Source organism: Jaculus jaculus, chromosome 15 (genome assembly GCF_020740685.1).
Source record: "Jaculus jaculus isolate mJacJac1 chromosome 15, mJacJac1.mat.Y.cur, whole genome shotgun sequence".
Taxonomy (NCBI): domain Eukaryota; kingdom Metazoa; phylum Chordata; class Mammalia; order Rodentia; family Dipodidae; genus Jaculus; species Jaculus jaculus.
The window spans coordinates 21968381-21982287 of record NC_059116.1 but is presented as its reverse complement, the minus strand read 5'-3'; the positions used below and the strand labels follow the sequence as shown (position 1 = coordinate 21982287).

The following is a 13907-nucleotide window of genomic DNA, read 5'->3' as shown; positions in this document are numbered from 1 at the left end:
AGATGTCCCAGAGAACAACTTATCGCCCCTGCCCCTCGTCCTCCCATAAAACAGATGGCCATGGGCTAGGCGCACTTTGAACATGGTCAAAAAGCATAGGAAGCCCGGCGTGGTGGTGCATGCCTTTAATCTCAGCACTGGGGAGGCAGAGGTTGGAGGATGCTGTGAGTTCGAGGACACTCTGAGACTACATATTTGAATTCCACGTCAGCCTGGGTTAGAGCAAGACCCTACTTCAAGAAACAAAAAACAGAGCTGGAGAAATGCTTGCTGGCAAAGCCCATGTAAAGCTAGATGAACATGCATCTAGAGTTCGCTTGCAGTGGCTAGACGCCCTGGTGCGCCCATTCTCTATCTGCCTCTTCTTTTCTCTCTCTCTCTCTCTCTCTCAAATAAATAAATAAAACATTCTAAAAAAGAATTTTAAGCCAGGTGTGGTGGCACATACATTTAATTCCAGCACTCAGGAGGCAGAGATAGGAGGATCGTAAGTTCGAGGCCATCCTGAGGACTACATAGTGAATTCCAGGTCAGCCTGAGCTAGAGTGAGACCCTACCTCAAAATAAATAAATAAATAAAAACAAAACAAAGACACATAGGAGATCAAATTGGATCATCTCATTTTTTTGCACCTCCAGTTAGAGAGTATGGAGACTAACTGCACGTGCATGCTAATGGGGCTGGACAGAAGCTTTACAAACTGGTCCCAACTAAGAAAGCATGTCATTGGTGGTCAAATTCTCACATGTACAAAGCAAAAACAAAAACAAACAAAATGTGGAAATCCAATGAGGGAAAACCTGGGTTCATTCTGACTGGAAAGCACATCCAAAGAGCAGGGACTGCCCCCCCACCTTTCCCTACCTGTACTCCAGACCCTGACATTGCCGTGGGCGAGGCTCCCTCTGGCATCACACTCAAGTGTGTTGTATGAAATGGTTTTTAATTCATTCTCTGGCCTCAGACAAGCCACTGAAAGACCTTCATGTTAAAACTTTCTACCCGGGGCTGGAGAAATGGCTTAGTGGTTAAGGCATTTGCCTGCAAAGCCAAAGAGTCCCGAGGGTTCGATTCCTCAGGACCCACTAAGCCAGATGCACAAGGGGGTGCACGCATCTGGAGTTCGTCTGCAGTGGCTGAAGGCCCTGGTGTGCCCATTCTCTCCTTCTCTCTCTGTAGCAAATTAATTAATTAATTAATTTAAAAAACTTCTACCCTATCTCACAATGACATTTTATTTATTTATTTATTTATTTGGTTTTTCGAGGTAGGGTCTCACTCTGGCTCAGGCTGACCTGGAATTCACTACGTAGTCTCAGGGTGGCCTCGAACTCGCGGCGATCCTCCTACCTCTGCCTCCAGAGTGCTGGGATTAAAGGCGTGCGCCACCATGCCCGGCGACATTTTATTTATGTATTAAGCACTCAATGAAGTGTTCAATCTTAGAAGAAGAAGGAGAAAAAAAAAAAAAAAAAAAAGCCCAAACAAATGGTATGCCGGGCCACTTGCTAACCTTTAATCGCGCCACAAAGTGACTTGCGACGTTGAGCTCGGTGGCGGGGTTCCCCAGGATGATCTCGAAGCGGTACTGCAGACCCAGCTTGTCCCGCACCTCCTGCAGCCGCTCCTTGGCTAACATGGCCAGCTGCACGGAGGGCACGCGGATGATGAGCATGTGTCCCCTCCCGCTCGCGCTTCTTCCCGGGGAGCTGATGAGGTCATCCATGATGCTGAGCGTCTCGGGCGTGCTGTGGTCTCGGAGCGACGCCATGGTGGCCAGAGCCATCAGGGCCTCGGAATACTGCTGGATGAGGAGGTAGCAGCGGATAACCATGCTGTGCAGCCGGGGGTACCTGCAACAGAGCGCAGCGAGCTAGCTCTGGGGCCCGGGGGTGGGCCCCCGCTGCCGCAGCAGGGCCCTGCGCGGTGGGGAAAATGCACCTGGAGCACGCAGGGAAGGGGCTACCTTGAGTTCCCTGGAGGAGTTGAGCTTCCAGAGCATGGTTTAACCTTAAGGAAAGGGGAGAAGCTAGAGGACCTAGGGACCCTAGTTTCCCCAAGTGTGGGTCTGCGGACCACCATCAGCAGCAGTGGCACCTGCTGGGAGTTTGTTAGAAAGGATAGACCCCCCCTCCACCCCAGATCAGAGTCACTGAGTCAGAATCTGCAGCTGGAGAGATGGCTTAGTGGTTAAGGCGTTTGCCTGTGAAACCAAAGGACTTCGGTTCGATTCCCTGGGACCCACATAAGCAGATGCACAAGGGGGCGCATGCGTCTGGAGTTCATTGGCAGTGGCTGGAGGCCCTGGCGCACCCATTCTCCCTGCCTCTCTCTCTCTCTCTCTCTGAAATAAATAAATAAAAAGAGTGGGAAAAAGAAGAGAGTAATGGAGATGAACATGACCAAAATATATACATGTATGAAATTGTCAAAATGCAACCCATTATGTATAATTAAAACACGCTAATAATAATAAAAAAGAGAAGCTGGGCGTGGTGGCACACGCCTTTAATCCCAGCTCTTGGGAGACACAGGTAGGAGGATCACCGTGAATTCGAGGCCACCCTGAGACTCCATAGTGAATTCCAGGTCAGCCTGGGGGGCTAGAGTGAGACCCTACCTCGAAGAAAAAAAAAAAAAAAAAGAATCTGCAGCCAAAAGAGACCCTCTGGTGGCTTGGATGCTCATGTCATTCTGAGGCACGCTGGTCCAGCTAGGTTAATTGTGAATAGGCATAACGGATAATGCCTGGGCTCTGACCTCTTGCAAGAGGTTAGCCTGGCAGCATTGCAAGTTTAATTCTTTAATACTTAGATGCAGGAGCAGAAGCCGAGAGCTGACTGTAGCATCTGCGGAGATTCCCAGCCTGGCATACGCTCACAGTCCCAGCACTTGGGAGCTAGAGGCGGCAGGATGGAGACTTTGAGATCAGCTTGGGCTGCACAGTGGGGTGCTGTTTCAAACCACCACCACCGCCCAACACATTCATCATTACCAATTTTAGAACAGCGCCACAGATAACATTAAGTACATATCTTCCCATAAAATGTGAGTTGGAGCTGGGCATGGTGGCGCATGCCACCTAGAGACTACACAGTGAATTCTAGGTCAGCCTGCTTGGCTAGAATGAGACCCTACTTAAAAAAAAAAAAAAGTGGGGGGCACTGGGGAAATGGCGTAGCGGTTATGGAATTTGCCTGCAAAGCCCAAGGACCTGGGTTCAATTCCCCAGGACCCACATAAACCAGATGCACAAGGGGGCACAAGTGTCTGGAGTTTGTTTTTATTTTATTTTATTTTTATTTATTTGAGAGCGACAGAGAGAGAGAAAGAGGCAGAGAGTGAGAGAGAGAATGGGCGCGCCAGGGCTTCCAGCCTCTGCAAACGAACTCCAGATTCGTGTGCCCCCTTGTGCATCTGGCTAACGTGGGTCCTGGGGAACCAAGCCTTGAACCGGGGTCCTTAGGCTTCACAGGCAAGCGCTTAACCGATAAACCATCTCTCCAGCCTGTGTCTGGGGTTTGTATGCAGCGGCTAGAGGCCCTGGTGTGCCCATTCTCCCTTTCTTTCTCATAAATAAATAAAATATTTTTTTTTAAAAAAGTGCATTGGTTCAGGAGAAAATTGGAGCTTGCTGGAGAAAGAGCAACCTCTAGTGGTGGTGTGGCCTCTTATTCCTTGAGGGTACTCAGTCAAGGTTACTAATGGTTGCTCCTTGGTACCATTCTCTCCCCGCCTGGACTGTCAAACGGGCAGTTCTCACAGTTACAGAGAAGAAATTTACCACTTGGATCCAGCCCTAGTGACAGATGAACACAAAATGGTAACAAGGAGGGGAATTAGTCAAGAGGGTGGGTGCTGGTGAGATGGAGCCTGAGCCAGGGTTGGCTGGTGTCCTGGAGCCTGGCCCAGGGCCGCTAAGCCTGAGCTCTTTATTCCTGGCTGGCAGCTGGCAATGCATCCACTGCCCAGCAGCTGGTGAGGCTAATAGGGGATCTCACCTTTGTTCCACTTCGCTGAACCTCATCAAGTGTTCCAAGCCTTGCCCAGAAAAGCCCAGAGTCAAATACCAGTTAGGGTCATCAAATGAATAGCACGGCTTTGAAGAATTTGATACGGGAAAGTACTAGAGGTGACATGTATTCGGATCACTCTAAATTTCTTTTTCTTTTTCTAATTTTTTTTTTTTTTTTTTTGAGGTAGGGTCTTACTCTAGCCCAGGCTGACCTGGAATTCACTATGTAGTCCCAGGGTGGCCTCGAACTCATAGCGATCCTCCTACCTCTGCCTCCCGAGTGCTGGGATTAAAGGCCCACACCACCACACCTGGCTCTAAAATTTTAAAAAATATTTATTTTTATTTATTTAGGGAGAGAGAGAGAGAGGAGAGAGAGTGAGAGGATGGGCATGCCAAGGCCTGTAGCCACTACAGATGAACTCCAGTTGCATGTGCCCCCTTGACCATCTGGTTTACATAGGACCTGGAGAATTGAACCTCGATCCTTAGGCTTCATAGGCAAGTGCCTTAACTGCTAAGCTGTCACTCCAGCCCTTCTTTTTCTTTTTTGTTTTATTTTAAATTATTTATTTGAGTGTGTGTGAGAGGGAGGCAAATAGAATGGATGCTCCAGGGACTCTGGCCACTGCAAACGAAATCCAGACACATGCAGCATCTTGTGCATCTGCCTTATGTGGATCTTGGGGAGTTAAACCTGGGTTCTTAGGCTTCTAAGGCAAATGCACTAAGACTCCATGTCTCCAGTGACCCCCCCACTTTTTTTAGAGGTAGGGTCTTGCTCTAGCCCAGGCTGACCTGGAATTCACTATGTAGTCTTAGTGTGGCCTCCAACTCATGGTGATCCTTCTACCTCTGCCTCCGGAGTGCTGGGATTAAAGGCATGTGCCACCATGCCCGGCCCCTCTATCTTTTCACAGGAGAGTGTGTCCCGAGGCTGAGAGAAATCTGGCTCCTTGTCCTAGATAATTCAACTGATAGAAGACCGAACTGGGTCTGGAGTTTTTCCAGGTCTCACATTGTGAGGCTTTAGGAGGCTGGAGAAACGTAAAAATGAAACCTTAATTCAGCCAATCCTGGGCCTGACCCTTCAGCTGCTCGATGAATCACAGATATTAATAGCCTGGGCAGACTGTGCTGGGGGAAATGCCATGGGTGATCTATGTTTAAAGTTTTGAGGGATTTCACTGGGCCACGTAGAAAGCTCAAAGTTAGAATCAAAATGGCGAGTTTTAAATAAAGACATTTCTATATCATCTCTTGGTATTTGAAAGTAATAAGAGAATTATGAATTTCAAAGTGAAGCTTCCCCAACCTATTTTCATTAAAGTTTAGTTGTAGATAATATTAAAAATCTGGGGCTAGAGAGATAGCTTAGTGGCTTGCCTGTGAAGTCTAAGGACCCAGTAATTCCCCAGAACCCATGTAAGCCAGATGCACATGGTGGCACATGCATCTAGAGTTTGTTTGCAGTGGCTAGAGGCCCTGGTGTGCCCATTTTCTCTTCCTCTCTCTCTCTCCCCTTCTCTAGTAAATAAAAAAAAAAAAATGAAAAAAAAAACTGTAATAGAGGCTGATGGGAGCATTCTTTAAAATATAAGTTTTGGGGCTGGAGACATGGCTTGACAGTTAAAAGTGCTTTTTTGCAAAGCTTAAAAACTCAGGTTCTATTCCTCAGTGCCCACATAAAACCAAATGCACAAAGTACAGCATGCATTTGGAGTTTGTCTGCAGTGGCAGGAGGCCCTGGTGTGCCCATTCTCTCTCTGCTTGTAAATAATAAACAAAAATATTTAATAAGGGCTGGAGAGATGCCTTAGCAGTTAAGGCACTTGCCTATAAAGCCTAAGAATGCATGTTCAAATCTCCAGGTCCCATGTAGCCAGACACAGTGATGCAAGCATGCAATGTTGCACAGAAGAGGTGCACACATCTGTAGTTCATTCACAGCAGAAAGACCCTGGTGTGTCCATTCTCTCTTTCTCTCTCAAAAATAAAGTAACAGAGCCGGGCGTGGTGGCGCATGCCTTTAATCCCAGCCCTCGGGAGGCAGAGGTAGGAGGATCGCCGTGAGTTCGAGGCCACCCTGAGACTTCAAGCAAGTTCCGGGTCAGCCTGGGCTAGCGTGAGACCCTGCCTCGAAAAAAACAAAAACAAAAATAAAATAATTAAAAATTATTGAAATAAAATTTAAATTGTGAAACTCTGATGGTATGTTCCAAGCTGGGGGATGGAACTGGGTGGAAAACTTTGAAAAGGGAGCGTCTTGGACGACTGTCGAAATTTAAGGTCACATGTTCTGTGAATGGGTTAATGTCACAGTGTGGGCTGAGAAGTCTCAAATCCAACACTGGAGGAAGTATCAAGTCCTACTTTGAGTTTGCTCTCTCATCTCTTCTCTTCTCTTCTCTTCTCTTCTCTTCTCTTCTCTTCTCTTCTCTTCTCTTCTCTTCTCTTCTCTTCTCTTCTCTTCTCTTCTCCTCTCCTCTCCTCTCCTCTCCTCTCCTCTCCTCTCCTCTCCTCTCCTCTCCTCTCCTCTTCTCTTCTCTTCCTTCCTTTCCTTTCCTTCCCCTTCTTTCTTTCTCCCTTTCTCCTTTCCTCTCTCCCTCCCTCCCTCCCTTGCTTCCTTTCTTCCTTCCTTTCTGTAGGTCTCACTCTAGCTCAGGCTGACCTGGAATTCACTATGGAGTCTCAGGGTGGCCTTGAACTCACGGCGATCCTCCTACCTCTGCCTCCCGAGTACTGGGATTAAAGGCGTGCGCCACCACGCCCTGTGGCACTTGCTCCCTTTTTGTGACGCAGCACTGAGCCTGCTGGGTAGGATGCATCACCTGCCTTCCTTTTCATTTCTCTTCGTAAACTTACAGGGGTTGTCCAGCAGCTGATCGCTGACCACGGAGGGGCAGTTTTAAGGGCTAGTGCTACCAGGAAGGGTACTTTGCCTCTTACAGAGCTGCACTGCCCATCTTGTATGCTCAGGCAGCAGACTGGGCAGAGGGCAGGAGGGACTTCGTCTCCTTTGGGGTGTAGGGTTTAGGGTCAGAGAAAGAACAGCCTATCAGAGCTTGACCTGGCCCTAAGAAGAGGGTAGGGTAAGCGGAAGCGTTATCCGTGGAGCTGGAGGATTCTCAGCATGTAACTAAGGTCAGGGATTAGAGGAGAGGCTCCAAGAATAGGATCACTGGTGCTGGACCTGCCCCGCTCTGTGTTCCATGGCTCTCGCCGCAAGCGGAGGGAGGCGATGCTTGTCCGCAGTGACCAGAGTGGGGCGGAGGCAAACACAGAAAAGCCGGGGTAGCCCTAGGGTCAGCAGGCAGGCAGGCCATCGCACCCCAGGAGACCATTAACAAGCAACCCCCCCATTCCCTTGGCTCCCCTGGCAACAACAGTGAAGCCCCCCGAGAGGCAGACAATTCAGGGCATGCAGAGTGCTGTGTCCCGCTGCAGGTGACTTCCTGTGTTGGTCTTAGATGACCATGGAAAACCCAGGGAGGGGGCGCGGGGGGAGTCGAAGGTCGTGTTGGGAAAGGTTTCTTTGCAGTTGGCCGATCCGTGGCGTCTGAATGGCTTCCATCCACCAAACTGACGGCGGCACAGCCAACAAGGCGTTGAGCTGTTTCGGTCATGCAAGCCGAAGCCAAGGCCGGACTCCTTCCTCACCTTTCCAGGAGTGTGTTCACCATCTTCTCGAACGTCTCGTCACACCTCAGAAGCGGGCTGGTGATCCCCCACTGCAGAGACTTGCTGTACTCGTTCAGGCCGAAATACAGCTTCTCGCAGTCCACATCCTCCTGGAAGAGAGCAGAGCAGACCCCGATGATGAGAGAACCCAGTGTGCGTGCGTGTGTGCGCGCGTGTGTGTTTGCATGCACGCGTGTATGCATTACAGGCTGTAAAAGGGCTATTTATTTCCTGGGAGATAGCAGAAAAATTGTCTTGTTATATAACCCAATACCGACTTGGCCATTATTTCTATTTCGCTTCCATTGAACTTGATTAGCACTATGGTGACATGTTTCCTGTAGGTAAGTGGTGACTGTGTAGGGGTTATTTTCTTTTTTTTAAAAAAGAAAATGAAATATTTTAAATATTTTATTTATTTATTTATTTGACAGAGAAAGAAGGAGAGAGGGAAAGAGAGATTTAGGCATGCCAGGGCCTCCAGCCACTGCCAACCAACTCCAGACACGTGTGCCCCTTGTGCATCTGGCTAACGTGGGTCCTGGGGAATCGGACCTGGATCCTTTGGCTATGCAGGCAAATGCCTTAACCGCTAAGCCATCCCTCCAGTATTTTCTTTCTTTTTAAACATATTTTTAATTTATTTGCTTCAGAGAGAGACAGAGGGAGAGAGAGGAAGTATGGGCATGCCAGGGTCTCCTGCCACTGCAGACAAGCTCTACTTTGTGTGTCTGGCTTTACCTGGGTACCAGGAAAAAAAAATTCCAGGCCATAAGCTTTACAAGCAAGTGTCTTTAACCACTGAACCATCTCTTCAGCCTGGAGTTTGTTTTCTTTCTGTTGAAAAAGACAAGGTCGGGCTGGAGGGACGGCTTAGTGGTTGAGGCCTTTGCCTGCAAAGCCAAAAGGACCCAGGTTTGATTCCCCAGGACCCACGTTAGCCAGATGCACAAGGGGGTGTTCGTGTCTGAAGTTCGTTTGCAATGGCTGCAGGCCCTGGTGTGCCCATTCGCTCTCCCATTTTCTCTGTAAAATAAATAAAGAAAAAGAAAAAGGCAAGGTCACATGGCTCCAACTTCTTTTCCCGCTTGAGGCAGCTCTCTATTCTGATATGTATTATCCGCAGATCTCTGGAGAGAAACCTTGTTTCTGGCATTGTTTAATGATGGTGAATCATAGAAGCTTATTCTTTTACAAATGAGAACGAGCTTCAGTCTGGAACGTACACTGGTGCCTTCCTACAGAGAGCACACAGCATTAATCCTGCCCTCTTCTTGATGACTTAGTCATCACTGAGAAAACAAGTAACTATTTTGGGATGTGGCACAGGCTGACTCAGAGGATCCTGACCCTGATATGAGTGATAAGATGTTCTTTAAACTTAGAATAGAAGCCCCAGAACTCTTTGATTTCACAGGCCTGTTTCTTTTTTTTAACAGAAGAGACCTCTTTTTATTTATTTATTTGAGAGAAAGAGAAAGGAAGAGACAGAGAGAAAGAGGGAACAGGCCTCCAGCCACTGCAAACGAATTCCAGCTGCGTGCATCTGTGCAACTTGCTTACCTGGGTCCTGAGGAATCGAACCGGGATCCTTAGGCTTCGCAGGCAAACGCCTTAAACGCTAAGCCATTTCCCCAGTGCCCCCTTCTTTTTTGTTTACACTCTTCATCCCTCTTTGTACATTGTACTGTCACTTTTTCTCAATATGCTGCTGGCGAATCTTAGTCTCACTTTTTTTTGTTGTTGTGTGTTTTTCAAGGTAGGGTCTCACTCTAGCTCAGGCTAACCTGGAATGCACTATGGAGTCTCAGGGTGGCCTGGAACTCACAGCGATCCTCCTACCTCTGCCTCCCGAGTGCTGGGATTAAAGGCGTGCGCCACCACGCCTGGCTCTTAAGTCTCGATTTTATTTATTGACTATGTATTGAAGTTTTTCCTTAAGCATCCTTCAACTCATCTATTAAAGGAAACGAAGAAACTTTAAAAAGTGTAATAACAAAAGCGTGCATTAGAGGAAGATTCAGACTCAGAAAGTAGATTCATTAGAAAATGTAAGGGAAGAATGACAGAGCCAGGAATAGTCAGCACACTCCAGCCTGCGGTCAGAAGTTCCGCACAGTGTGTTAAAAGTGGCTGTGACGTCGTTCTGAGCTTCTAAACAACCTATCAAGAACTAGAGAGATGGCTCCGCAGTTAAAGACACTAACTTGTCTCCACATGCCTGGGCTGCAAGGTCACCAAGAAATTAAACTGAGGCTGAGCTGAAAACCTCCTCCCTGTAGACCAGCTGGCAGAAAGCTGGAAAAAGCCACACTGCATGCAGCCCTATGGCAGACAGAAGGCATCAGTGGTGAAAACAATGGACACTGCAAGCCTCAAGTTTGGCCAGCTAGGCCAAATGACTAAATGGGTACAATAATGGCATGTCTGTTATGGGGGAAACCAACTGCTCTCTAATGGGACTGGAGACCTTGCTCTATGGGAGGGAATATGTGCCTGGTACTGAAAACCTAATCAAAATGGTGGGGAGGTCATGAGCCTTAGGAGTGTAACATCTGGCTAAATGCATATATACTGCTTACCAAACTGCCCTATAAGCACTTTAACTAACATTCATACCCATATATTAACGTTACCCTTACTATTTGAGGGGGGTTGAGGTAGGGTCTCACTCTAGCTCAGGTGACCTGGAATTTACTATGTAGTCTCATGGTGGCTTTGAATTCATGGTTATCCTCCTACCTCTGCCCCCTGAGGGCTGGAATTAAAGGCATGTGCCACCACGCCCAGCTTGCCTTCACTTTTGGTTAGAGAAGCTTCTCTTTTTAGATGGTGGTGATCACTGGGATGACCCGAAAGGCACCATAGTGCTGAGAAGAAGTGACAGTGGAGTTCATATGGAAACGCTTTATTCTACTTGGAGTTCACATTTCCTTTTCATCCTTGGCCTATGCTTTTTGTTGTTTTTCCTTGAAAACTATCAAATCCTACTCCATGCCTGCTCCTTTTCCTGACATGCCATTAGAACTTACTAGCTAAGATATATCCATCTGGGGCTGGAGAGATGGCTTAGTGGTTAAGGCACTTGCTTGCAAAGCCAAAGGACCCAGGTATGATTCCCCAGGACCCACGTTAGCCAGATGCACAAGGTGGCGCATGCATCTGGAGTTCATTTGCAGTGGCTGGAGGTCCTGCCACACCCTTTCTCTATCTGCCTCTCTCTCTCTCACTCTCATAAATAAATTTTTTAAAAAGTTAAAGAAAAAAATATATCCATCTGTCTTCACTTTTTATTCACCTTTCCTTATTCTTAATGAATTTATAGGGAAGATTGTTAAATCATGTTGCATGATGAGATGATGCCAGGATGGAATTCGGGAACCAGTACAGCTACAAATGAAATGTAAATAGTCTGCTATGTTACCACGGACTGGGGAGATGGTTTAGTGTGTAAGGCACTTCCCTGCAAAGCCAAAGGATCCAGGTTTGATTCCCCAGGACCCACGTAAGCCAGATGCACAAGGTGGTGCATGCGTCTGGAGTTCATTTGCAGTAGCTGGAAGCCATGGCATGCCCATTCTCTCTCTCTCTCTCTCTCTCGATGCTTATCTCTCTCAAATAATTAAATAAGCAAAACTAAAATATATTTAAAGTATAACCATAATGTTGGAAATATGACTGAAGGAGCAATAGGTGTGAATGGGGAACTACCACTATTGTCTGGCTGAAAGGCTATATTAAGCCCAAAAAACTGCCCTCTAGGGCTGGAGGGATGGCTTAGCAGTTAAGGCATTTGCCTGCAAGGTTAAAGGACCCAGGTTCGATTCCCCAGGACCCACGTTAGCCAGATGCACAAGGGGGCGCATGCATCTTAGAGTTTGTTTGCAGTGGCTGGAGGCCCTGGCACGCCCATTCTCTCCCTCTCTCCCTCTCTTTCTGTCAAATAAATAAATAAAAATAGAATATTTTTTAAAACTGCCGTCTGAATACTTACATTTGTACCTATGAATTTATATATATGTATGTACATATAGAGAGAGACTTTTTCTTGACAGCTTCCATAATTATAGACAATAAACCATAATAATTCCTTCCCTCACCCTCATTCTTCCCTCACAAATCCACCCTCCATCAAATCCCCTCCTCCTTCCAATTTAATCTCTTATATTTTGATGTCATCATCATTTCCTCCTATTATGAAGATTTTCTGTAGGTAGTGACATGTGCTGCAAGATCATGAATATCAAGGTCAATTTGTGTCTGGAAGATTACATTGTAAGCAGTCGTACCCTTTCTTTGGCTTTTACATTCTTTTTTTCAAATATTTTAAAAATATTTTTATATTTTATTTATTTATTTGAGTAAGAGAAATAGGCAGAGAGAAAGGCAGAGAGAGAATGGGCATGTCAAGCCTCTAGCCACTACAAATGAACTCCAGATGCATATGACCCCTGTGCATCTAGCTTATGTGGGTCCTGGAGAATTGAAACGAGGTCCTTTGGCTTTGCAGGCAAATGCCTTAACTACTAAGCCATCTCTCCAGCCATATTTTTAAAGTATTTTATTTTACTTATTTATTTGAGAGAGAGAGAGAGACAGATAAATAGATAGAGAGAGATTGGGCGCGCCAGGGCCTCCAGCCACTGCAAACAAACTCCAGATACATGTGCCACCTTTTGCATCTGGTTTACGTGGATCCTCGGGAATCGAACCTGGGTCCTTTGGTTTTGCAGGCAAGTGCCTTAACCACTAAGCCATTTCTCCATCCCAGCTCTTACATTCTTTTTGCCAGCTCTTCTGCAATGGACTCTGAGCCTTTGCTACTCTTCCTTTTGGCTAGAGAAGCTCCTCTTTCAGATGGCACTGACCACTTGGGAGACTCAAAAGTCACCATGGTGCTGACGAGAAGGGACAGTGGAGTGTTCAGCACTAAAGGATACATCTCTATCGCACTCACCAAGGCTCAGGGACCGTTTGCAAAAGAGCTTGTGGAGAGAATGTAAGAAGAAAGGGCAGAGTGCATTGCAATGCTATTTTCCAGACACAAAGTGGCAGTGTCCTTCATGATCTCATACTGGCCAGTACTACCTATACAAAACCTGTCACACAGTAGGACGGGGAAAATGATGACATCAAAATCAAAGACAAGCCAGGCGTGGTGGCACATGCCTTTCATCCCAGCACTCGGGAGGCAGAGGAAGGAGGATCACGGTGAGTTTGAGGCCACCCTGAGACTCCATAGTGAATTCCAGGTCAGCCTGGGCTAGAGCGAAACCATATCTTGAAACTCTCCCCTTTCCCCTGAAGAAATTAAAGACACACTAGTTGGAAAGAAAGGATTCAGTGGAGGAGGAGAAGAAAGGGGAGGGAAGGAGGGTAAAAGGTGAGAGGGGATTGTCAGCATGTATGGAGGTTGTCAATAAAAAGTTAATAATAATAATAAAAAAAAGCCCAGTGTGGTGGCGCACGCCTTTGATCCCGGCACTCGGGAAGCAGAGGTAGGAGGATCGCCGTGAGTTTGAGGCCACCCTGAGACTCCATAGTGAATTCCAGGTTAGCCTAGAATAGAATGAGACCCTACCTCGAAAAACAAAAAAATGTAAAAAATAAAAAATGAAGTGGGCTAGAGAGATACATGGCTTAGTGGTTACGGTGCTTGCCTGTGGAGCCCAGGCCGGCCTTGAGCTAGTAAGAGCTGCTCCTGGCTCCAGCCACTGCTCTGACTTAGGTTCTGCCCATTCTAAGGTAGAGGCCTGTCTCTCTTCTATCTGTCTGCAAATAAATTTTTTAAAAAGGTTAAATGAGGGCTGGAGAGATGGCTTAGCGGTTAAGCACTTGCCTGTGAAGCCTAAGGACCCTGATTAGAGGCTTGATTCCCCACGACCCATGTTAGCCAGATGCACAAGGGGGCGCACGCGTCTGGAGTTTGTTTGCAGAGGCTGGAAGCCCTGGCGCGCCCATTCTCTCTCTCTCTCTCTCTCTCTCTCTCTGCCTCTTTCTCTCTCTGTCTGTTGCTATCAAATAAATACATAAAAATAAACAAAAAATTGAAAAGAAAAGGTTAAATGAATGCATGTGCATTCTAACAATATCATTCCTTTGCTAAAAACAAAATAATCCATTTAACACATGCATAATGAGTGTAAAATTTGCCAGCCTGGGCCACAGAGCCTCTCTCTAAGGTATGATAAAAGATTCCTTTAGCCAGTG

The 13907-nt window shown here is 46.9% G+C and overlaps 1 protein-coding gene across 1 annotated transcript in view; it reads right to left on the bottom strand.

Annotated features, from left to right (window-relative positions):
* Greb1l (GREB1 like retinoic acid receptor coactivator) overlaps positions 1-13907 on the bottom strand; it is a 296540-nt gene that overhangs the window by 38649 nt on the left and 243984 nt on the right. Inside the window, exons 19-20 of the mRNA XM_045135088.1 lie at positions 7677-7807; positions 1515-1854 (exon numbers count right to left, since the gene is read on the bottom strand). Coding sequence (XP_044991023.1) covers positions 1515-1854; positions 7677-7807 — 471 coding nt within the window. The remainder of the gene's footprint in view (positions 1-1514; positions 1855-7676; positions 7808-13907) is intronic.